General features: G+C 49.4%; 10 protein-coding genes across 10 annotated transcripts; 7 read left to right on the forward strand and 3 right to left on the reverse strand.

Annotated features, from left to right (window-relative positions):
- Positions 1–281: 281 nt before the first annotated feature.
- Positions 282–623, forward strand: N7519_003287 (uncharacterized protein; the record flags this gene model as incomplete). Its single annotated transcript, XM_057290065.1, has 1 exon — positions 282–623. The coding sequence occupies one exon, from the start codon at positions 282–284 to the stop codon at positions 621–623; it is 342 nt and encodes a 113-aa protein (XP_057151267.1).
- Positions 624–739: 116 nt separating this feature from the next.
- Positions 740–1543, forward strand: N7519_003288 (uncharacterized protein; the record flags this gene model as incomplete). The annotated part of the gene is made up of 1 exon (XM_057290066.1): positions 740–1543. The coding sequence occupies one exon, from the start codon at positions 740–742 to the stop codon at positions 1541–1543; it is 804 nt and encodes a 267-aa protein (XP_057151268.1).
- Positions 1544–1571: 28 nt separating this feature from the next.
- N7519_003289 (zinc-dependent alcohol dehydrogenase) lies at positions 1572–2868 on the reverse strand (the record flags this gene model as incomplete). Its single annotated transcript, XM_057290067.1, has 5 exons — positions 1572–1757; positions 1838–2055; positions 2116–2194; positions 2249–2622; positions 2718–2868. The coding sequence occupies 5 exons, from the start codon at positions 2866–2868 to the stop codon at positions 1572–1574; spliced, it is 1008 nt and encodes a 335-aa protein (XP_057151269.1).
- Positions 2869–3697: 829 nt separating this feature from the next.
- Positions 3698–4856, reverse strand: N7519_003290 (uncharacterized protein; the record flags this gene model as incomplete). Its single annotated transcript, XM_057290068.1, has 3 exons — positions 3698–3946; positions 4038–4251; positions 4339–4856. 3 exons carry the CDS (start codon positions 4854–4856, stop codon positions 3698–3700), a joined length of 981 nt encoding a protein of 326 aa, XP_057151270.1.
- A 2764-nt stretch (positions 4857–7620) lies between these two features.
- N7519_003291 (arylsulfotransferase family protein) lies at positions 7621–9102 on the forward strand (the record flags this gene model as incomplete). The annotated part of the gene is made up of 1 exon (XM_057290069.1): positions 7621–9102. One exon carries the CDS (start codon positions 7621–7623, stop codon positions 9100–9102), a length of 1482 nt encoding a protein of 493 aa, XP_057151271.1.
- A 1370-nt stretch (positions 9103–10472) lies between these two features.
- On the forward strand, positions 10473–11063 carry N7519_003292 (Bys1 family protein; the record flags this gene model as incomplete). Its single annotated transcript, XM_057290070.1, has 1 exon — positions 10473–11063. One exon carries the CDS (start codon positions 10473–10475, stop codon positions 11061–11063), a length of 591 nt encoding a protein of 196 aa, XP_057151272.1.
- A 482-nt stretch (positions 11064–11545) lies between these two features.
- Positions 11546–13142, forward strand: N7519_003293 (hydroxyacid-oxoacid transhydrogenase; the record flags this gene model as incomplete). Its single annotated transcript, XM_057290071.1, has 4 exons — positions 11546–11970; positions 12031–12089; positions 12137–12450; positions 12543–13142. 4 exons carry the CDS (start codon positions 11546–11548, stop codon positions 13140–13142), a joined length of 1398 nt encoding a protein of 465 aa, XP_057151273.1.
- Positions 13143–13416: 274 nt separating this feature from the next.
- On the reverse strand, positions 13417–15029 carry N7519_003294 (Zn(II)2Cys6 transcription factor; the record flags this gene model as incomplete). The annotated part of the gene is made up of 2 exons (XM_057290072.1): positions 13417–14922; positions 14973–15029. 2 exons carry the CDS (start codon positions 15027–15029, stop codon positions 13417–13419), a joined length of 1563 nt encoding a protein of 520 aa, XP_057151274.1.
- Positions 15030–16308: 1279 nt separating this feature from the next.
- On the forward strand, positions 16309–18207 carry N7519_003295 (uncharacterized protein; the record flags this gene model as incomplete). Its single annotated transcript, XM_057290073.1, has 3 exons — positions 16309–16561; positions 16613–16828; positions 16886–18207. The coding sequence occupies 3 exons, from the start codon at positions 16309–16311 to the stop codon at positions 18205–18207; spliced, it is 1791 nt and encodes a 596-aa protein (XP_057151275.1).
- Positions 18208–19962: 1755 nt separating this feature from the next.
- Positions 19963–21155, forward strand: N7519_003296 (uncharacterized protein; the record flags this gene model as incomplete). The annotated part of the gene is made up of 5 exons (XM_057290074.1): positions 19963–20100; positions 20148–20208; positions 20579–20689; positions 20753–20784; positions 20841–21155. The coding sequence occupies 5 exons, from the start codon at positions 19963–19965 to the stop codon at positions 21153–21155; spliced, it is 657 nt and encodes a 218-aa protein (XP_057151276.1).
- Between the last annotated feature and the right edge of the window lie 1196 nt (positions 21156–22351).

Raw genomic sequence — 22351 nt, forward strand, 5'->3', positions numbered from 1 at the left:
ACCAAGAGACCGACGTCCCAGAGATTCAATCCACAGAGAATCTGCAAAATGAACAAGATAAATACATGAAAAACACTAGCGATATGACAGTTTCTTCATCCACTCCAGCCTACAGCCCCCAATGCATTCCAAAGACAATCCTTGCATCGGTTATCCGTCTGTACCAGCAATATTCATACAGCGTCTGGCCTGTAGTCAATGCAGAAGCCCTCTTAGAGAGACTCGAGGATATATATCCAGAAAGTGTTGACTCCAACGCTGGAAACGCTTCCTGTCTCATCATGGCCCTCTGTGCCGCGACGATGGCTCAGTTGCATCTTGATCCCTTGGTAGATGGATCTCTGACAGTGGATAGCACCACAATGGCCCAGGCTTGCCTACGGATGCGGACAAGCTGCGATAGCCATGGGGCAAATCTGGATGTCAGAAGCGTTCTGGAGTCTTTCTTTTTGCATGTGTACTACGCCAAAGTCAACCAGCGAAATTCGGCAATGATGTTCATCCAAGAGGCCATGACAGGAGCTCGTCTTCTGCGATTGAATGAAGAGTTCTCATATGAAGAAGATGAATTGATTGCAAACAAGGCCCTGGTATTCCCGTTGCTTTGGGTATCAGAGAGGTAGGCTAACCTCTGAATTCGCAAAGTAACTTATTGACTATCCACAGAGGTTATTCATTGCACCTGGGTCTTTCTCCTTCATATATTGACCCCCCTGAATTAATAAATTTCGAGACAAGTATGAACGCTGATGTTCATGCCCAAGGGTTGCTAGAGCTCGTCAAGCTTTTCATTGCTTTTAATCAAATCTCGATACAGCGCCACTCGCGTCCTGGGATCACCATGGCTACACATCTGACCGACACCGAGACGAAAGTTGCCTCACTATGCTTCAGTATGGCTAATAATATTTCAACCCGAACGGCAGACTACCACATCACACGGGAGTGGATGAGGACCATTCTCTGGCAAGAGGCACTCAATATGGGTCTGCTGTCTTCTTCAGCGTGTGAATCTGTCTTGGCATTTGGATTTCCAGCGCAAGTTGGCCGTGCATTACTGCAGGCCTTGCGGGGCTTCAGTGAAACAGACTTGCTCCCATTGGGACGAGACCAGGCTAGTAGCCTCGGTATAAAGGAAATGCAGGCTGTGGCTAACGTCCTCTTGCAGTTACTCAAATGCTTCGAAGTCGCGAACTCGCTGGCAGACACAGTGCTTCTGTCCTCGCATAAAAAATGTTCTCGGCTCGAGCTAGGACCGCATGACTTTCTGCATGCGTTATACCAGAAAATCGTCCCCTTTCTCGAGCAGGATACCGCGTTGAATTCAATCCTTCGTGCTAAAACCGCCGAAGCCCTGGTCGCAGCTCCAGCTCGCCTGCTGACAATACAGGAGGAAGATGCGGGCCTGCACACAGGCGAAAATGGGCCTTGCGGTCAGGCTCAGATTTCCGGGTACATACCGAACAGCGAGCTTGATGAACAGAATGAATTGACACCAGACTTCTTGGATTGGCTACAGCAACCGGATCTTCAGATGATCTAATATCAATGTCGATAGCATATTCACCGGGTCATTCTGTGATCTGAAGGACAATCCGCCCCGAGATATCACCCTTCTCCATCTCCTCGTATACCTGAGGCAAATCCTTAAACGGCCGGACCTTGACCACGGGCTTAACAATACCACGTCGTACCATATCAACAGCCTCCATGCATTCCTTCAGCGAGCCCACCAGGTTACCCGTGATCTTAAGGCCCTTGATCACGATTGTGCAGATAGGAGTTTCCAAGCTCGGTCTTCCAGGGGAATACCAACACAACTCAAAGTACCACCAACCCGCAGCATATCACAGGCATGTGCAAACGCCTTTGCAATACCTGCTGTCACTACAGCAGCATGTGCCCCCAGACCAGTGATCTCTTGCACCCTCTTTATTGGGTCCTCGGTGGCAAAGTCGATAAATTCCTGCGCGCCGAGACCTTTGATAAAGTCTCCCTTACCAGGACCAGTATCGACGCCAATTACTAGAGCCCCTTGCGCTCTGGCATATTGAACTGGACAATGTCAGCGCGCTGCAGGTCATTACCATATTCCCCACAAAAAGGAAAACATACCAGCCAAATGTCCAAGGCCACCTCCGGCACCAATAACCACCAACCAATTCCCAGGACGAACATTCGCATTCAAGACAGCCTAATCAATCATTAATTAAGCCAAACCCAACGCAGCGCAAAATTGCCAACCCACCTTATATGCCGTCAAACCCGCACAAAGTACCGGCCCCATAACCCTCGGATCAACATCATCAGGCAGAACGGTCAAGTAATCCGCATCGAGCGCAATATACTGCTGAAAAGAGCCATCCTCATGATGAAGATGGTTCGTACTGGCAACGCAGTACTGCTCCGTACCCGCAAGACAGAACTCGCACCGTCGACAGATGCGGCTCGCGAACCGGATGCCGACCAACGTGCCGACTTTTAGACCCGCGGCGTGCGTGATATCCGGTCCAAGTGCAACTACCCGGCCGATGCCTTCGTGGCCGCCCACGTGTGGCAGTTTGATTTTCGTTATCGGGTTACCGTCTGGTCCGGCTGCGGTGCCGGATTTGGTGTGTAGGTCTGTTGCTGTATTAGACTGGGTCTTTAGAGAGAAGGGGTTCCTAGTGAGAGTGCCGGTTGACTATGGAAGTTTAACCGTTTGACGGTATACATACCGCTCTGGCAGACGCCGGTGTAGAGCACTTTGGCGAGGACTTCGTTGCGTCCCGGGACTGGCACGGGGTAGTCTGTGTTGAACTCGACTTGGCCACCTAGTGAACGGACGAGAGCGACTGTTTGGGTCTGTGGGATGTTGACGGAGTCCATTGTTACTTGGATTTAAATTTTCTGAGGAGATAGATATTGGATGGAATAGTGTGTTTAGGAGAGACTGGATTTTGGTATCATACGGGCGAAATGGCTATATTTATATTTACAATCCGAGCCTGCGGTGTAACACCTGGGACGGATCGTGGAATGTCGTGTCATCAATGAATTATGTTAATTCTCCGAGTGTACATCAAGTGGTGCGTTGGATGTACTATCCTTGAGCGGGGAGAGTTGCTCTGCATATGTCAGTTTTTTCTCCAATCCAGGCCAAATAGCAGATATGACTGGTCAACGACACGAATTGGTCATGAGACGAGGAAGAACTAGATAGTCTACATCCAACCTTTGTGCAGATGTTAATATCAAAAAGACAGACTCGGATAAATAGAGTACGACAAACCCAAGTACCGTTCATTATTGGCAGTCAGACCAGGGAAAAGAACTCGATAGGTGTGAGACTGCATGAAGAAATGCTAATTCTCCGAATCAATTCTCCGGGGTCCTGTGCATTGCAGATCTTACCTATGACAGCATATCTAATAGAAAAGAAGAAGATCGGTATGTCCCATTAACTATCTGACCTAGGAGAGTCCTCCCCTTATCTTTCTATTTCTTAAATGCTACGCATGAAATCACAACCTAGGTATCAAGTAAATCGGGTATGTACAACCGCATAAATTCATCCCAATCAGAAACGCCATAAACCTCACCGAAACACCGAGGTCAAGAAACCGACTCAAATCCCCGAACACCATCCCCAACGCACAGCCGAAACCCCCGGCTAAAACAAACGTCCAGTCACGCCCAAAGGGTATTCCATCAGCATCTAAACATCATCCATATGCACCGCGCGGCCGTAAGATCCCTTCGTAGGGGTAGAAGGGTCATCGCCCGCCTCGATATCCCTATCCCTGCGGTTTCTGTATGCGCGCGGGCTGGAGTTCGGAGTCGTGAGCGGGGTGACGAACAGCTCGCCGTTTTTCTTGCGCATCCAGTGGATGCGTAGGTGGTCGAGGGCTGTTTTGAAGTCGTCGAGTATGACTGTGTCGCAGAGACATTTGAAGATGAAGGATAGCTGGGGTGGTTAGCTGGGTAACAACGAAAGGATGGATGGATGGAAGGAAGGAAGGAAGGAAGAAAGGAATCAGATGCGGATGGGATCTTACTTTCCAGAACGGTTCAACACCTGTTGGGAGGATGCTGGGGAAGGCGTTCAGCACGCTGCAGGTATCGACGACCATGAAGATAATCGATAGACACATAGCTGCGAGCATGATTCCGAATCGTGGGCTGACGACTACCAGCTCCCATAATCCGAAGTTGTATTCGCGCTTGATTGTCCAGAATAGACTGGCTGTTGTGAAGATCCACCATGGGTCGCTGTATGGATGTTAGGTGAAATGGATTCAGATATGAAGGAGCAGAAGCAGGTCCTTGGAAAGGGAAAGAATGGAAAGAATGACGAACCGAAATAATGGCTCCATTGGCCTAGTCGTTAGGAAGATCTTGTTGATATTGTTGAAGTAGGTGAAATTCGCATAGATCTCCAGTCCCCAGTAGGGCCAGCAGAGCACGACAGTGGCAATGTAAATGATGGAGACCTTTCGCGATAGGAATGGGCGATTCTTCATCCAGGCGATGACATTGTGTAGGGCCCAGGAGATGTTGAGACCGACCGCGGTTACGGATAGATACCAGCCGTAGACCGGCTCGTGGGGAAGATGAAAGTACCATGAGCCATGGCCAGGATGAGCTATAGTAAATCCACAAGTTAGTTCAAGTCCTGTTAGGCCGTAAATGATAGGCCAGTATTTTGGCTTCCTTACCTCGGCGAAGATCAGCTTGTGTAAGAGAATATGTGACTTCATGTTGGCGAGAGTGATAACAGCCATAATGAGGAGACTTCCCACCATCAAGCCCTGTCCCCAAGCTTCGAGGATCAGGGCGTCAGCCTCGGTAGGCTTCGAAATGTGATCGGTAGCCATCGTGGGCTGTATTCATGTCAATCGTAGGCGGTTGCTGGGGGTTTGTGTGGAGTAAACAAGGGTCAGGTGAATTTGGTAGAAGAGGTGAAAAGAGGTGAGAGAGGCGAAAGAGACGGAAGTGTCTGTTGTAGAGAGTAGAGGAGAGAAATGAAGCGCAATCCTCATGAAGGGGAGGTCATGAAAAGAGCCGTCTCTATCTTCCACATCCGCGCAACATTACTTGGGGTTGGAAGTGAAGATGGGAGGAAATTTCTCATTTATTAATCTCATAATAATTAGCGTCTTTGCGTATTCCTCTGATCGGGGTAATTAATCAAAAGTAATTTGGGAACGCCACTAGATGAGCTAAGTTCGTTGGCTCTACAGGGGGGGTCGGGGAGGGCGTAATAGGGGACAACTTGAGAAAGACTCGATGCGCAACGTCTTTGTATGTCGGACACCTCAATTGCCATCTTTGATCAAATCATTTTGGATCGCGTGCCCTCTGGAGAGAAACCCCGGAAAATTCCTGTAGAGTTTTCCCCGTTGTGCGGAGAAAAGTGGCGTTCCTGGGGATACGAGCTATAACCAAGCTACTGCACGGTTTAATTTTGGTTTCGGATTGTCTTTGATTTTGAGGCAAAAGACGATATAACAAAAAAAATAAAGATAGTAAAGATAGATTTGCTATTCATAGACTAAAAGAAAGATCCGAAAAACAAAGAATCTCGAGACAAAGAATACAAAGAAGTAGGGAAATAAGAAAAATGAAAGAAGTCCAACGGCCAGGCCTTTGTTTTCCCGCTATTTCTCCGTCTCGAACTCGTCTTAGTCACTTGGCGCCAACCCCCCCCGGCTTTCATATGAAAATGGAAATGGACATGTTTCATCTTCTCTTTGATTTATCCGGAAATAGAATATCACTTGCTGCTCGCTCCACGAGTTCTTGTTGCCGTTTACCCCATATGCATGGACCTGCGTGAGGCCTTCGTGAGGTCTGTGCTATTGCCTAACGGGCCGTTTCCCGGGTATGCCAGACTTGCCTCTTTCAAGATCAGCCAGCCCTGGAGGATATAATATAATGTGATGCAGAGACCTTCAAGGGCATGCGCCATATAATATTTGTGATCGAATGGGGAAAGACCCCCGATGTCATGAAATCGAATAGTGAAGCCGTATCGCTTTCACCACCACTACAAAGTAATAATTGGAAATAGGCACAGATCCCGTTTGGTATTTTAGCCGAGTAAACTGCCCTTACCCGCAGACTGTCAACCCGTAGACTCCATAGCCGTTTGATATAAGAGCACATAGTTCTTAACGACGTACCGAGTAGTCAGATTTATCCGGCTCAAGATGATATAAGGGTGTTATACGTGAGATAACAGTCCTTTTTTCTGGATCTTGTTTTCAGATATCTTTTAAAGATCTTTTTCTTCTCAGTATTACAGAAGATATGCCGGAGTTACCGCGCTACAGTATACGAAGGCGGTAAAAATCACAAGCCATACCTGATAATGTCTGCCTTAGGATAGATATTCCTGTCCCTTGCCGTTTGATATGCCAAGGCAATGCCCAGTCTTTGGGTACATATTCTTCCAAGGTTGTGGAAGTACAACATAGTACTCCCGTCGACATGTTGGACTAGCTGGAAGACAGAGAACACAAGGGAAATGAATTAAGTGTCAAATTCTCAAATTCACCAGTCTTCAACAACAGTCTCATATTTCGACAACATTCAACGTCACTTTGTAGACCTTTCTTTACATATTGGCTCACCTTTTATACCTCTGGGTAAATCTTGCTCTGAACCCATTGGAACCTGCATTAAGGAGTTTATTAGGAATTACTCAGTTTGAGCTGTGATTACAACATCATATTCTTAACCGAGTATAGAGTAGGTCATTGACTATATAAATTTCCCACGTGTTGAGCTGCGCACGTACCCCCCGGGAGAGAGTCATCCTAGACATCACCTCTTTATCTCTTATATGCCGGACAGGTAAGGCTAATAAGCCAAAAGATGGCACTGACCTTATTTTAATACCAGACGGCCTTGATTGCGATAAGAACAATATGAGAAAATACTGGCTCCCTAGACCGGTACACTCGTCGGCGTCTCCCAACCAAGTAGCCGACAACGTGATGCCAAAGTGTTGAAAGTGTCCCACACTGAACATCTTGTCAAAAACGCATATATCTTTAAACATGTCCGTTGCCGCCACAGCTGCCGGCAATTTGCCGGTAATTTCCACATGAAACTCACTCAGGGAAACGGCAATTGATCGTCACGCTGATCGTCCAAACCGGAGTATTAACCGTGGCCGGACAACTGTCCTATCTTGATTGGCGATATTCTCGCTACGACGTAAACCGTCTTGTTGGTTCCTGTGCCGGAGTCAATTACACCGGAATATACCTCTTGCAATGAATCATGCATACCATGCTTTATCAATCAGACTAGAAGTTCTACCATGTGGAGAAATGACGCTAGCCAAGGCTATTTATTCATAGTCCCACGGTTCGGCAGAAGGTGGAAGTTGGTGGCTAACCTGGTTGGGCAATGGCTTCATCGAAACCCACTCGGCTCCGCTGATGGAAGGGTAATGATCTTCAGGGCTTGCGAAGACTGAAGGCTTGTTCTTTTATTGAAAGGGGATTCCAGTCTCAAATTAGTCTCAAATATCGATCTTACTGCAGTCATTCTTTTACTTTAACATTCCTTCATTATATTGTCCACAGGTATACTCCTGTTTAGTCGTTCTTTCCTAGATCTTAGATCGATATGGCTCCGTGGTGGTACACAGCAGGCAGCGTCCTGCTGCTGTCTCTTCAGGCGTCTGCCTGGAACTATTCAACTTACAGCTCGATGGGATTCCAGCCGCCGAAGCTCGAGGTCAGCAAGACCGGAACTACCCAGCCCGGTTACATCTTCATCGGTCCTCGTGGAGACGTCCAGGACGCCGGCTCCGCTGCGCTCATTTACGACGATGCGGGTGACTTAGTGTACGAAGGCCCTGAACAGGTGACTGCCAACTTCAAGGTGCAAAAGCTCTTCGGCAAGGACGTTATCACCTTCTGGGCCGGAGACATGATGTCCATCGGTTACGGTTATGGAACCGTACACATCCTCGACGATACCTACAAAGAGATCTACACTGTCAAACTCACAGGCAACTTTGTCACTCCGGACGGCTCAAGCAAAGATTCATACTGTGACATGCACGAGAGCCAAATTACTCCCCGCAACACTCTCATCTGCACCGCCTACAACGTCACTCAGCACGACCTGACTTCCATCAACGGTACCTCTTCCCAGTGGATGCTGGACAGCCAATTCCATGAGATCGACATCACTACCAACCAGGTCCTGCACTCATGGAGTGCACTTGACCAAGAAGCCGACATTCCCCTGACTACCTCCTACCAGGGTCTCGGAAAGGATGTCGGTACCCAGGATGCCCCCTACGATGCCTACCACATCAACTCTGTCGCCACCACCAACCATGGCTATCTCGTCTCGCTGCGCCACATGTGGTCAGGCTACTACTTGTTCCAGAACGGCAGCGTGATGTGGCAGGTGAGCGGCGACGACGGCGCCGACTTCAAACAGATTGGCGACGTCGACTTCTCATGGCAACACGACATGCGCGTCTACAACGAGACTGACAACGGGCTCGTCCTGAACCTGTTCAACAACGCCAACACCCCAACCAACGAAGAGGCCGAGACTACCGGTATCAGCATGGCAATCGACCTGGACAAGAAGACAGTTACCGGTCTCCGCGCTCTGGCTGACCCCAACGACCCCATCCACTCCGTCAGCCAGGGTAGCTACCAGCTCCTCAGCGAGGACAGCCATGTCTTCCTGGGATACGGGTCTATTTCCAAGGTCAAGGAGTTCGATGGTGACGGTAACGTCGTTTTCAGCGCCCAGTTCGGTGACGACAATGCTGTTGCATCTTACCGCGGTTACCGTTGCCAGTGGACTGCAACTCCCTTTTGGGAACCCTCCGTGTCGGTCAAGACTACCAGCTCCGGTGCCACCGTCTACATGAGCTGGAACGGCGCTACTGAATATGACAACTGGGTTGTCTATGCGGCTTCCTCTGCTACCTCGACCAACAACACTCAGATCATCGCCACCGCTGAGCGCACTGGCTTTGAGACTTCTGCTACTCTTGTTGACCCTCCTACCACTTTTGTTCAGGTGGTCGCTCGCAGGGGTACCACTGTTCTCGGCACCTCGGAGGTTGTTTCATTCTAAATGGTCTATGGATCGTTTGGGTGGTAACTTACTCTTACCCTTCCTCTCTCTGGAGAGATGGTTTGGTCACACATATTATATCATTGCTTTCTTTCTGTACATATTTGACATCACATTCTGAATATACATTTGCTTTCATGACACATCTTAATCTCCAGCGGAATTTCCAATAGCCGGAGTCTCGTCACGCATTTGGACAGAGTGATTATATTTGATCAGGTCTAGACATCTCTCAGCCATGTCAATCCTTGGACTTCTAGCTGACCACCGGGTAGCTGAAACGAGGTAATGATATTCTTACGCCCTCCGGTCTGGATTACAGTATGGTGTGACATCCATCAAACTTCTCATATGCCGCACAGAACGGATAAGTCTGTCTCACCATGTTCTGTAATGAATGTTGGACATGTCGAAGATGTCACAAATGAGCGACCGACCATTTCGGCGTGCCACATGAACCACCCTTAATTTGTTCTCTTCTTCTTCTTTTTTCGTTGTAAATTCATTTTCCGTCGTAGGGCTTTCTAGGACGGGTTTATACCTCTAGTGAGGTTCTCTATCCGACATTCCTCGGTCTCAAACTCAAAAGAATTCTCCGTGTGGTCTGCGTTATGGAAATCCCACATTCCTTAGGGGAGAAATGAATGCCTAGAACGCCACAGTTGGTCTGCCACGGGGTTTTACATTTTGATCGAGTCTGTGCTTTCAGGTAGTATCAGCCTGCTTGTACAGTGTCATGCCGTCACGGGTGTAACTGACTATAAAGGTTGTTGAAGAAGTATAATCCTTTAAATTAGTCTGCTATTTCATACGTACTTTGTTCCTTTTTTGTTATTGTTATACCTGGAGCTAGCGGGTTAGTCACATTCTTCAATATCCTCAAACACAAGTAAATATCCGACGGTTCTGCTCTTGCCACCCTATCCTCGATAGTATAAAATTAAAGGTCTATACATTCCACGCTGTGACTTGAGAATCCCGGAATCAATACTGTCACTCGTCCGATCTTATTGAGGGGATACAAGGGTCAACATAGGGAAATGATGACATTCTTCATGTGTTTCCATTGAACAATCGGATGGTTCCTACTTGGCTACTACATTGTGGTAGTTTCACACCCCTTCATTTTGCGCCACATCTACATTGCACAGCATGACCTGGTGTCCAATTTCCCTGGGCCAAGATCCATAGCAACTAGAAGCACCTTGCCGTAAGGAATTAGACCCAACGGTCTAGATCGCAGTGCAACACAACTGGAATGATACCAAAAGCAGGAATAGAAACGTCTATATAAAGCCCTCGCAATTCTCCATTCTAACACAAGACATAACCAAAGCCAGATTATTCCAGCATCTCTACAACCAACCAAGATGTATCTCTCAACCATCCTCCCCCTCCTCTCTCTCACCTCGCTCGCCCTCTCAACCCCAACAATCCACGAAAATCACCGGGGCCCAAGAGGCATCCCCTACGGCGCCTTCGCCTCCTCCTCAAGCAGCGGCCTCTTGATCCCAAGCAGCACGCCAACACCCGTGCACAGGAAACTGGGCCATGCGATAGTGCACAACAACTGTGAATTCCCAGTCTATCTCTGGTCCGTAGGCTCCAAAGTCCTACCGGAAGAAACACTCCTCCCCGACGACGAGTACAGCGAGGTCTTCCGCGAGAACCCAGACACTGGCGGCATTGCGATCAAGATCAGCACGGACCGTGACGGGCTGTATGATAGTGCTCCGCAGATGATCTTTGCGTACAACCTTTCTTCTACACGGGAGCGCGGCGAGAGGCAGGATAAAGTGTGGTATGATCTCTCTGATGTCTTTGGGGATCCGTTTGTTGGTTATCCTGTGAGCCTTACGCCTTCTGAGCCGTTGATTTCTTGGAAGGATGGGGTTCCGCCGGCTGGGAGTCAGGTGAGGGATGTTGATGCTTCGACGGATTTGGTCTTGTCGCTTTGTTGAGAGGTTGGGGGTTAGTTGGGTGAGGTGGAGATGGGAGTATGGGAATTATGTTTGGAGATAGTTTTGGTGTTCGGATTTGTGTGGGGGTTTGATACATATGTTAGTGCTCAATTGAATTATTTGGCTTTTTGTGTTTCAGTACTGTGTAATCTCTGCCCTTATTGCGTATCACGGAGGATATATCGGGTGCATGTAGAGTCATGATCGGCGGGTTTCAACCTTAACCTCGGTTGTAGAATATAGATGGATTGGAAGTTGGGTTCTCCAAAATGGAGAAACCTAAGAGAATATATTAGAGAGGTGTGAATAATTTCCCCAAATATGGGGAATAAAAGAGAGGAAAAGAAAGTGCAGAACCCAAAAAACAGACCTCGGCCTGAAGTCCGGGGCACTTCCCCGCATTTTCTCCAATTTGTCCCACATCTCATTCTTTACTTCAACTTGAACTTCTCCCTTCTCTTCTTACTCACATACATACAGCAATGGTTTCTCCAGCAATCAGGGTCGCCCCCTCAGCAGCAAATCGTGCCTTGAACTTGCTACGCACAGTACAATATACCCACCCACCCAACTGTCCATGCCACAAAAACCCCAACCACCACCACAACCACCAGCAGACCCCATCTCTGCTCAACCATGTGAAGCGTCGCATGTCTACACCCGTGGACCGCTCGCGCGAGAAGGAATATGCCTTCGAGATGGCGGCGTCTAGCATTCGCTTCGGACCCGGCGCGACCAAGGAGGTCGGAATGGACTTTACCAACATCGGCGCTAAGCGCGTGTGCATTGTCACCGATTCCAATGTGGCCAAGCTTGATGCTATGAAGCAAGCTGTTGAGGGTCTTACTCGTGAGGGCATTCAGTTTACTATCTTTGACAAAGTGCGCACTGAACCCAAGGATAGTTCGTAAGTCGACGCCAAGCTTCAAGCGCGGCTGATATAGAGGCACTAACATCTTGAATAAAGTATAAAAGAGGCTATCGCTTTCGCTAAGCCCTATAAACCCGATGCCTTCCTTGCCGTCGGTATGTCCCCGTTACCCCGTGGTATACACAAACTAACACCAAAACAGGCGGCGGCTCTGTAATCGACACTGCCAAACTAATGAACCTATACACCGTCTTCCCGGAAGCAGACTTCCTCGACTTCGTCAACGCACCCTTAGGCAAAGGCCTGCCAGTCGACAAACCCCTCCTCCCGCTCGTCGCCGTCCCAACAACAGCAGGCACGGGCTCGGAAACAACAGGCACAGCAATTTTCGACCTAGTCTCCAAGAAAGCCAAAACCGGCATCGCGCACCGAAACCTCAAGCCAACCCTCGGAATCTGCGACCCACTCAACACCCGCACCATGCCCTCAGCCGTGCACGCCGCCTCCGGCCTCGACGTCCTCTGCCACTCGCTCGAATCCTGGACCGCAATCCCATACAACGAGCGCACCCCCGCCCAACAAACCCCATCAACCGACCCGCCTACCAGGGCGCAAATCCCATCTCTGATATCTTCTCCCTCGCCGCCCTGCGCTCAACAGTCAAGTACCTGCCGCGCGCAGTCCGCGATCCGGAAGACCACGAGGCACAGTCGGAGATGCTGCTCGCGGCTACGCTCGCCGGTGTCGGGTTCGGAAATGCGGGCGTTCATCTCTGCCATGGTATGAGTTACCCCATCTCCAGTCAGAACCCTGGATATAAGCATGCGGGGTACGAGGTCGATCACCCCATTATCCCGCACGGTGTTTCAGTGGCTGTCACGGCGCCCGCCGTCTTCCGCTTTACAGCGGCGTCGAACCCTGATCGCCATTTGGCGGCGGCTGAGGCGTTTGGTGTGGATATCTCGAATGTTAAGCGTGAGTCTGCGGGTGAGGTGCTTGGCGCTGCTATTGCCGAGTTCCTTGCTACGCTTGGTGATCAGCCGCGTGGATTGAAGGATCTAGGCTTCAAGGCTGCGGATTTGGACGGGTTGGTTGATGGGACTATTCCTCAGCAGCGGGTGCTTATGCTCGCGCCGAGTTTGAGTAAGGAGTTGGAGGCTGAGAGAGGGGAGTTGAGAAATTTGCTGGAGCAATCTTTGGATTATTAGGGTGGTGATTTTTTTGAAGTGGTTTTTAAAATATGATTGCATCTGATGTTTATACCTATATACGCCGATACGATGCAGAATGGGATATTGAGTTTGTTTCTTTGTTCATGTTGGGGAAAGTTAGAGTAATGTCGTTTGGCAGGGCTTCATCCTAGACCGGCTAGGAGTGGATATCTCTTCGTATCACATTTCATATCAATGCAAGCATCATTGCTCACTATTGCAAGTCCATAATTGAGGTGACGTGTCCATATCTACTGGAGCACTGGGGTCATCACCCGGAAGGACCTTCGCGCCGAGGACACCCATCGACGAGGCTATGCGATCCAACCAGATCACAGCACGGGGGGTCATGTGGATCAGAGGTCTTAGACGGACCCTGTCCAAGCTCTGAATGAATGCGAAAGGGGAGGGCAAAGCTCTTCGGCTTCGCAGAATAAGGGGATACGGAATATTCACTACCACTGCTGGGTGGTGTGGCGACAGTCGACTCCGGCGAGCCATCGTCGATGTATTCGAAGCGTAACCGGTCTTCAAGACGGTCGGAGAGCTGCTGCAGCGTCTCTAGCATATTTTCCGCTCCATTGAGGAGCAGCGACGGACCGGTATCCGGGAAGGTCTCTGGCACGGGCCCAACGAAGGATCCCGGTCTCTGGATGATACCTTGCTGGCGCTCACTATGCGCGCTGATACAGGACCGGAGCTCTGCGGCGAGCGAGCGCAGCCGACGGGAGGTGTCATTTATACGCCCGAGGAGGTTTCTGAATGAATTCGAGTCTGGCTCGGCCGGGGCGGAAAGGAGATCCCGAGTTTCGCTGATGTACCTCGGGCATTTGGCGATTTCCATAAAGGCCAAATCGGATATTTCTCCGTACGCGGACCACTCGCCGGGCTTCTGGCGGTCTTCGGTCCTGACTTTCGTCGCGTAGGATTGCCATTCTTCCTGGTCTAGGAAGCAGGGTTTACCTTCGTAGACTGCTGTGGCGATGAAGAAACCGCGGAATGCAATCCAGCAGTATCTTCCGAAACCAGACTCGTGCGCCTCGGGGCCTCGGCTTATCATCAGCCGCTTCGCGCCATCAGAGTGCACGACCCAGGCGTCCGGTGTGGTCTGCGCGTACATCTCGAAGACACTAAGGATGATGGATGTGCATAGCATGTTGTCAGATGTGGCATGGTCGGCTTTGGGAATGGCCCGGATAACCTCGTGCAGCGACTTGGAATACATTTGCCGACTTGCTTTGAGGAGAGCCTTGTCTTGAGTCAAGTGTGCCAAATAGACGGAGCTCAAGCAGCAAACCGCGGAGTCGAGATAAGCATCATTGCCGAAATTCATGACGATATATTCGGCGAACCCGGGTGCATCGCCGGACCGGAACCGATTATGATAATAGAGGGTCGGAAACGACGTGCTGATGAAGTCGAGGAATAATTGTGGCTGTGCGGCACGGAAGGACTTGCGCACCAGCGATGGCGACAGTTTCTCATCCCAGCCGCCCAAGGAAGAGTGTCGTCGCATGAGGGCAATCGCATTGCCGCGCACTACGTCTGCAGCGGCAGTGGAGTCACAGTGTGCGGGTGTCGGTCGGGCATTTGGGGTTGAAGATGTAGCCGACGCGTGTGGGCCTGCCAATGTACCTCTCCTCCTCCGTCGGGTGTTGGAGCGATGTCGTCGAGCGAGGTTGGGGCCTTCGTCTTGGAAGCGGAAGGTTCGCCGGTAGCCCGGACAGGCGCGACCATATTTCTGGCACTGAGTGCACTCAGGGACTGCCTCATCGCACTAGAGACTATTAGCCCGAGAGGTCGATCTTTATTTGGATGGATATTGACCTTAATCCGTCGCTCGCGACACAGGGCACAGCCTGTACTGTGCGGAACTCCGACCATGGTGTCGTCAAGGTCGAGAAGATGTCATCACGGGGGTAGATGAAAGGCAGATGTGGTTCATGTGCCCATTTTCCGGGTTTCAAGTTTCATGGAGCTGAGCAGAGTCGAGTAGGGCCGAGTAGAGTTTAAGAAAGGCAGAGTCAGCCCTAGGACGTTTCAACGTTTCTCACAGAACATTCTGCCAAGCAAATCAAAATAGGCGGGGAAAGACAAGCCGTTTCAGGTTTTGGCCCGAATCTATACGGAGTACATCCAAGGTTATCTTTCACATCTCAACATTTAATAATCAATTGGGCCTTCAATTCATCGTCATTCAATTCCCATTTTGTAAATCATTTTCTTCTTCCCTTTAAACTTACCCAGAGTTATGGGATCGCAACCTCATCTCGAGTGAAGCAATATAGACCTGGCAGGATCTTCGGGGATCTTCCATCTTCCCAACATTTCGCCCCCATTTACTATTTATAAAATGCGAATACCCCTGCATGAGATCGAATTTAAATCTCCACATGGCTTTTTCACTCATTGTCAATGGCCAACTAGTACTCGTCGGAAAAAGCTTTGGTAGTCTTGCAACAGATACGAAGTTGCTGTGTCGCTCAATGGGTCGTGGATCGAGAATATCAGGTTTTCATTCGTCGAAGATAATGCGATGCAATCTTGCAGGTCTCACATCCTCCTTTCGTCCGAGATTTGAGCATGTGAGGCTTCCCTGTGCCTGGCATGACCGATCCAGGAGTATGCATGTCTCTGGGGTTGATACTGTTTTGTTTGTTGGTCACCAGAGCCATAGGCTTTAGAGAGGGTTTGAGTCTGTTTTAATTGGACAATTGGTGATCTTCCGGGGGGGCACCCTTTCTAAAAATGGTGCGTATTCAATCGAAAAGCGATTGGAATCAAGGGCATGTTTGAAAGGGATGATCTGGCCCTAAAGAAACTATGTTGATGTCTAGTGCAATATGGGGCACGAGGGCGCAAGTATGAAAAGACAGGACATTTAAAGTCCAATGGGGCCTGGCATAATCGGATTAACACTCATCCACCTAGACAGTCCTGGGGGTACCTACCTAGGTACCTTGTAGACGATCGTCTCCAATCATCGTGGTGGTACCCCGCGTTCTGTCCCTGGAGGTGCACATTTCTCGTAGAGAGGATGATTGGACAGATGGAAAGAAATGGGAGGGCGCGCCTGCCGGGGAGTAATACAAATGACTTAACCTGGGAAAATTGGCTCTTTGTCTTCCCCCCTCAATTGCAATTGAATCAGATCAATTTTATCATGCCTCTTCTCAGAGCGTCTCCTCCTAAGGTCCTAGTGCCAGAAAAGCTGTCGCCAGATGGACTGGCTCTTCTACACAGCTCGCTGGATGTTCATGAGCGAAAGGGTCTCAGTGCCGATGAATTACTCCAGATAATCCCCGATTACGATGCCCTTCTCGTTCGCTCCGAGACCAAAGTCACTGCGACTGTCCTTCGAGCTGCAAAGAATCTAAAGGTTGTAGCACGTGCTGGTGTTGGAGTTGACAATGTTGGTATGTTTGGATCTTGTTCCACGCTGTGTTGTGGTATTGACTGGTATGTAGATGTCGAGGAAGCTACAAAGCTTGGAATTGTGGTTGTCAACTCGCCCTCGGGGAATATTGGCGCCGCAGCTGAGCATACAATTGCATTGATGATGTCCATGGCAAGGAAAATCCCCGAGAGCTGTGCTAGTCTCAAAGATGGGAAGTGGGAACGAAGTAAATTCGTCGGCGTCGAAGTCAAGGGAAAGACATTGTCGATTATCGGTCTGGGAAAAGGTACCTATCTCTCAATTGGCTTGTTGCGAAACATGATTTGACCGTGCATTATACTAGTGGGATTGACTGTTGCACGACTGGCCAAGGGTCTGGGCATGAATGTAAATGCCCTCGATCCATATGCATCCCCGGCAGTTGCAGCTTCGGCTTCGGTCGCCCTCGTCCCCTCGCTCCCAGAGTTGCTCGCATCTGCTGACTTCCTAACGATCCATACACCCCTCATTGCCTCAACTCGAGGAATGATTGCGGAAGCTGAACTGGCACAGCTGAAGCCAGGAGCCCGTGTGCTAAACGTAGCCCGGGGAGGCACATTCGATGAGGATGCGCTGCTCGCGGCACTAGAATCAGGCCATCTTTCCGGTGCTGCTATTGATGTGTTTACATCAGAGCCCCCTGCTCCCGGTTCGTCGGCGGCACGATTAATCGCCCACCCACGAGCTGTCGTCACACCGCACCTTGGTGCTTCGACAGTAGAGGCACAAGAGAACGTTTCAGTCGATGTGTGCGAGCAGGTGCTTGAAATCCTGCAAGGATCCCTGCCGCGCAGCGCTGTCAATGCTCCTCTCATTCTGCCCGAGGAGTACAAAAAGCTGCAGCCCTTTGTACGCCTGGTCGAGAAACTGGGTAGCCTGTATACTCAGCACTATGCAGCTTCTGCTGGCGGAGCAATGGGCAGGAACACCTTTGATCTGATCTACCAAGGCGAGTTGGCTAGCATCAACAACACGAAGCCCCTCTTCGCCGCCTTGATCAAGGGTCTTCTTTCTCCTATCAGCAGCATAGACAGACTCAATGTCAATATTGTCAACGCTGAACTAGTGGCTCGCGAACGTGGCATCTTCGTCTCAGAACAGCACTCCCGCGATCCGTCGGACCACTCGTCCTATTCGTCGCTAGTCACTCTTGTCGCACGTCCACCTTCCCGGGCGTCCTCCCGAGCCCCGGCTTCCGACGACAACACCACTGGGCCACTTCCAGACCAACACCAACGAATTATCTCTGGCACCTGCTCTGGTGATCGCCCACTGATCACTCGCCTAGGTCGATTCGAGGCTTCCTTTGAGCCAGAGGGGACCTTATTGATCTGTGAGAACTATGATTCACCGGGAAAAATTGGTGTTGTGGGTAACATCCTTGGTCAAGAGGGTGTCAATATCAATTTCATGGCCGTTGCCCCTGTATCGTCGAAGCTGGCTATCAATAAAAGTCTAAAGGAGTCTCTTCCCACAGATGGAAGCTCTCAAGAACCTACTGCAAAGAGCCAATCACTGAATGAAGCCCTAATGATTCTCGGTGTTGACAGAGGGGTTCCTGCTCATGTTACTGCTGCCTTGGCTAAGGAAACTGGAATCTTGAGTGCGTGCGCTGTCACGCTTTGATTCTATGTTTGTGCGTTACTTCTTGAGGAGTATTGGTAGGCATCCAGGGGGAAGGAGGAATTTCTTTCGGTTATAATTACTCAACGCCTTCGGAGCTCCAGGGCTGTCTTTCAACCACGGCAGGTCCTTGTCTACGTATCTCTACACTTTCATTAATACATCCATAGTTATATCAGATGCAGCGTTAAAGAGACATCGATAATGTTACTTGAGGATCTGCCATAACCACTGAATCCATCCCTCCACAGTACCACCCGTTAGTTGGCTACCTAAAATGCTGTGGTTCGCCATAAACAACTAATACTTGTGGATATTACTGTCATCTTCTCTTCTTAGCGGACGTTGGGTCTCAGGGTCGAAACCCAATCCGCGATTCAGCGAGGCCTAGTGAAACTAAAGCCCTTCGAGTCTGTGCGCCTGTTGATCTATATTAGTCTGGTCTTCGGAATCGAGCGAGGCGTTATTGATTTGATAGCAGATGGGGACGTAAGAACGGACGTTAAAGTTGAGTGCAATTCTTTTATTCTACACTGCGAGCTACTTGTATTTGGAGTACCTACTTCATTACAACTTTCAATCTCAAGGACTCTTTTGCATTTGACATACATACGAGAGAGTGCCTCTTACACGACGTTAGTCAGGGCTAGGCCAATGAATCCATGACGGCCTGTCGAGACTAAGTCTCGAATCTGCCCCAATGTGACGCTCTCAATACGGCGAACTTCCGGTTGTGCCAGTCCAAGCTCTTCCGCTCCTTCCCGTCACTCGCAGTAAATACGTGTCTTATATTCCGGACACATGAGATAGACCATAGAGGACTTGGTCTAGTTGCAGGCATCATGCGGAGGCACAACCCGGTGCAGACATGAATAGAGAGTGCCTCTCGATAGGGCGGTCAACGAGTCTCCTACGTGGGGTTGGGACCTCTAATGTACGTTAGTACTAAAATCACTAAGGTTGTTTTCAAATGGCGGTTGTTTAACGGTTTAGTATAGTATTCGAACCGCAAAGAAAAACCTTGGAAGCTCCCAGTCAACCGGTTTCTAGAACCCCGTGCCTCCCGTAATATAGATATCACAGTCGATACTTCCCGATTAGGAAGGCGTTTCAAGATAACATATAGAAAGACATGTAAAAAACACCTACACAGGGAATCCCTAAAGTTTTGTTATATAACGCCCCTTGTATTATCTTGAAATAAATCGTCATCTTTCAGAGGTCCTAAGGTATAAATACCTCCTTCCTTCTTTCTCGATTCTTCCTTCCTACATTACCTTAATCTCGAGGTGTGACGTATATGTACCCGCCCTCACCTCCGGACCCGACTTCTTCTCTCTCTCAGTTCTTTCTTGCTCCATATAATATTGCATTTCACAAGACCGACTCTGTTGAGTGGTGCAAAATGGATTATTTCATCTCCTCCTTACCCTATCTTGACTTTCCTCTTACTTCCAACTACGTTCCTCTGGTTCCTCTGGAGTAAGTCCTCAACAGTGATTTATGTCTAAACTATTGGCTGATTCAAATCTCGCAGTAAATTCCAGAGAGGTGCTCGCGCCTAGGACCAAAAAAGGCCAACTCTTTTGAGGGGCAAGCTTTCAACCAAGCAAACGCAGCCGGATAAGCTGCGAGCTCCAGCCAATTCCCGGTGACCTACGGGTCAAGGAACTCGTCTTCCTATACAAAGACGACACAAATTCAAGTTGATTCAAGCTTGAATTTTCCCCTCCTCTTTTTCCCATACGTAGGAAAGGAATGGCAGACAACCAAGCTGCCGATGATGCGGGGGGCGATCGCCTCCCATTGAGACCTGGGGAAATCGGCCCAAACAATGCCCGTAACAGGGCACAGAAGAAACGGCGCCGTGAGGCGCAAGCTGTAAGAGAAGAGGCGGTAAGCTATACCTGAGCAAGATAGAATATGGCACTAACAAAAAAAAGGAAAGGCGGCCATTGACGCCCGGCGGTATGAACTGGAAAACCAGTTCACCCATGACATGGTGTGCGTCCGAGTTGACGCAACACTTGCTATAAGATACTATCCCCTACTATACCTTGATTATATTAGTTGACATGGATGATACCTAGCTATGAAGAGTTCGGTCCTGAGGCGGCTAGGGGCGGGGGTGCCCGTGCCCACTGCGGTAATGTCCGTGGTGGCTCGTTCCGTGCCCGTGGCCGTGGCTCCTGTGAAGAGAAGGCGTGGTGGTGCTCGTGGTGGCCGTGGCCGTGGGGCCGGCCGCGGTGCTTTCTATGGGGCCGAAGCCAACCCTGACCAACCCGAGGCCCCTGTCGCTGGAGACCCCCGCCCTGATGCCAATAATGACGAGGGCATGCTTGCCGACGCCCCGGACGTGCCCGAGAACCCTTAGGCCATGCTTGCCGACGCTCTGGGCCGAACGATGGCCCGGCAGATAACAATGCTCCCGCCCCCGCACCCGCGGCCCTGTGCCGCTCTATGAGGACGGCCGGGCATGAAGTGAGTATGTCTAGTCCACTTCTCTTTCATCACGCATTCAATCAAGGCACTAATACCGATGCATCAGACAGACAGGCGCAAGCTGAAAGAGAAGAGGCCGTAAGCTACACCATATACCTGAGAAAGATAGAATCTAGCACTAATAAAAAAAAAAGGAGGCCATGGACGCCCGGCATCGTGAGCTGAAGAACCACGTTGCTGCGGTACAGAGCATAGCCGCCTTCGTTGGCGGCTTCCGATTTCTTGCGGAAATGCTTGCAGAGATGGCAAAAATAAACGACAAGATCAAGAAATTCGAAGCTCATTGCCAGAGCTATCTAGATCTTTGGCAAAGGGCAGCTCACGTTGTCAGTGCAGGCGGTGCTGCTACGCCCGTCGTCGGCGTTACTAGTCGTGGTGCGCCTATCGTCGGTGCCGCTGATCGCGTGGTGCCCAACAATGCCCCGGCAGCACCCCGATGCCGACAATGACCCGGCTGCGCCACACGACGGCGCGGCCCCGAATAATCCGGCGCCCGCACCCGCGGCCCTGTGCCGCAATATGAGCAGGACCATCGTGTCTGAGGTTAGTATATCTAGTCCACTTCCCTTTCATCACGCATTCGATCAAGGCGCTAATAATAATGTACCAGATAGAACAAAGATGATTGACGAGCTTGCTGTTATTGTTCTTTTTCTTCTTTTTTTTGTCCTTCTACTGTTCTTATCATTACTTTTGTACCATTTTCTTCTTGTGTATTATTTTTATCATTATTCTCGACCATATTATTGTTACATATTGTCATTCAATGTTGTCATTGCCATTGCCATTGTCTTGGATTGACGAACCCTACTAGTACTAAGTGACGTCCGTACACCTTCAAGCAATAACAAATGTGAAAAGGGTCCATGTCCAGAATCAAGCATGAGACTTTTGAGCAACTGCTCGCAAACGTGTCAAGATTATCCGTATTCTCCGCCTAAAATTCTTAAATGAATTCTCAATACTAATCGAATAAAGCAATAGACGCCAGACTTAAGAGAATTCTGAATTCTGGTCACGAAAGTGTTGTGGGTGAACCCCATAGCTGCCGAGTTCTTTTCTCTTTACCCTTATATTTAAACAAATCATGTCGATTAGAAAAGAAAGAATAGTGCTCTTATTTGTAGTCGCAGATCCTTTGAGAATTCATGCGATACCAATATGATAAAGCCCAAGTCTTCAATGTTGATACTTTGTCAGTAAACAATGGGATAAAGATCTATCATATCATAGAGGCATTGATATTATAGGAATAGTACCTGGAAATAAGCTGTAAAGCTGTCTATTCCTTTAGTCCTATAGTTGTAAACAAGATATACAAGTGCTATCCCTAGTCATGTCTTAATGAGCGAGACGATGTAGACCCGAGTGAGAGGCCCCAATTGTCATTTTTCAATGTTGTCCTTGGTGGCGATAACTAGCACAATTCTAATTCTGAAATTGCCGTTCGAATCCACAAACCACTTTGATATGTGGGTGCGGAGTTGGCTCAAGCTTTCAGATACTCCTGTCTCAAGGACAGGAGTTGGCCATCCTATCGAACTGAGTGGCGTTGCGTAAAAGGGAGGACGGGGACAATAGCGCCGGGCTGTTTGCCTTTAGAAACGGATATTGTAGTCTCTTATTTCAATTTCAAATGTCTCTC

This window comes from Penicillium mononematosum (genome assembly GCF_028829835.1).
Source record: "Penicillium mononematosum strain IBT 11891 chromosome Unknown utg000002l:1.0-8112719.0:1.0-8118358.0, whole genome shotgun sequence".
Lineage (NCBI taxonomy): Eukaryota > Fungi > Ascomycota > Eurotiomycetes > Eurotiales > Aspergillaceae > Penicillium > Penicillium mononematosum.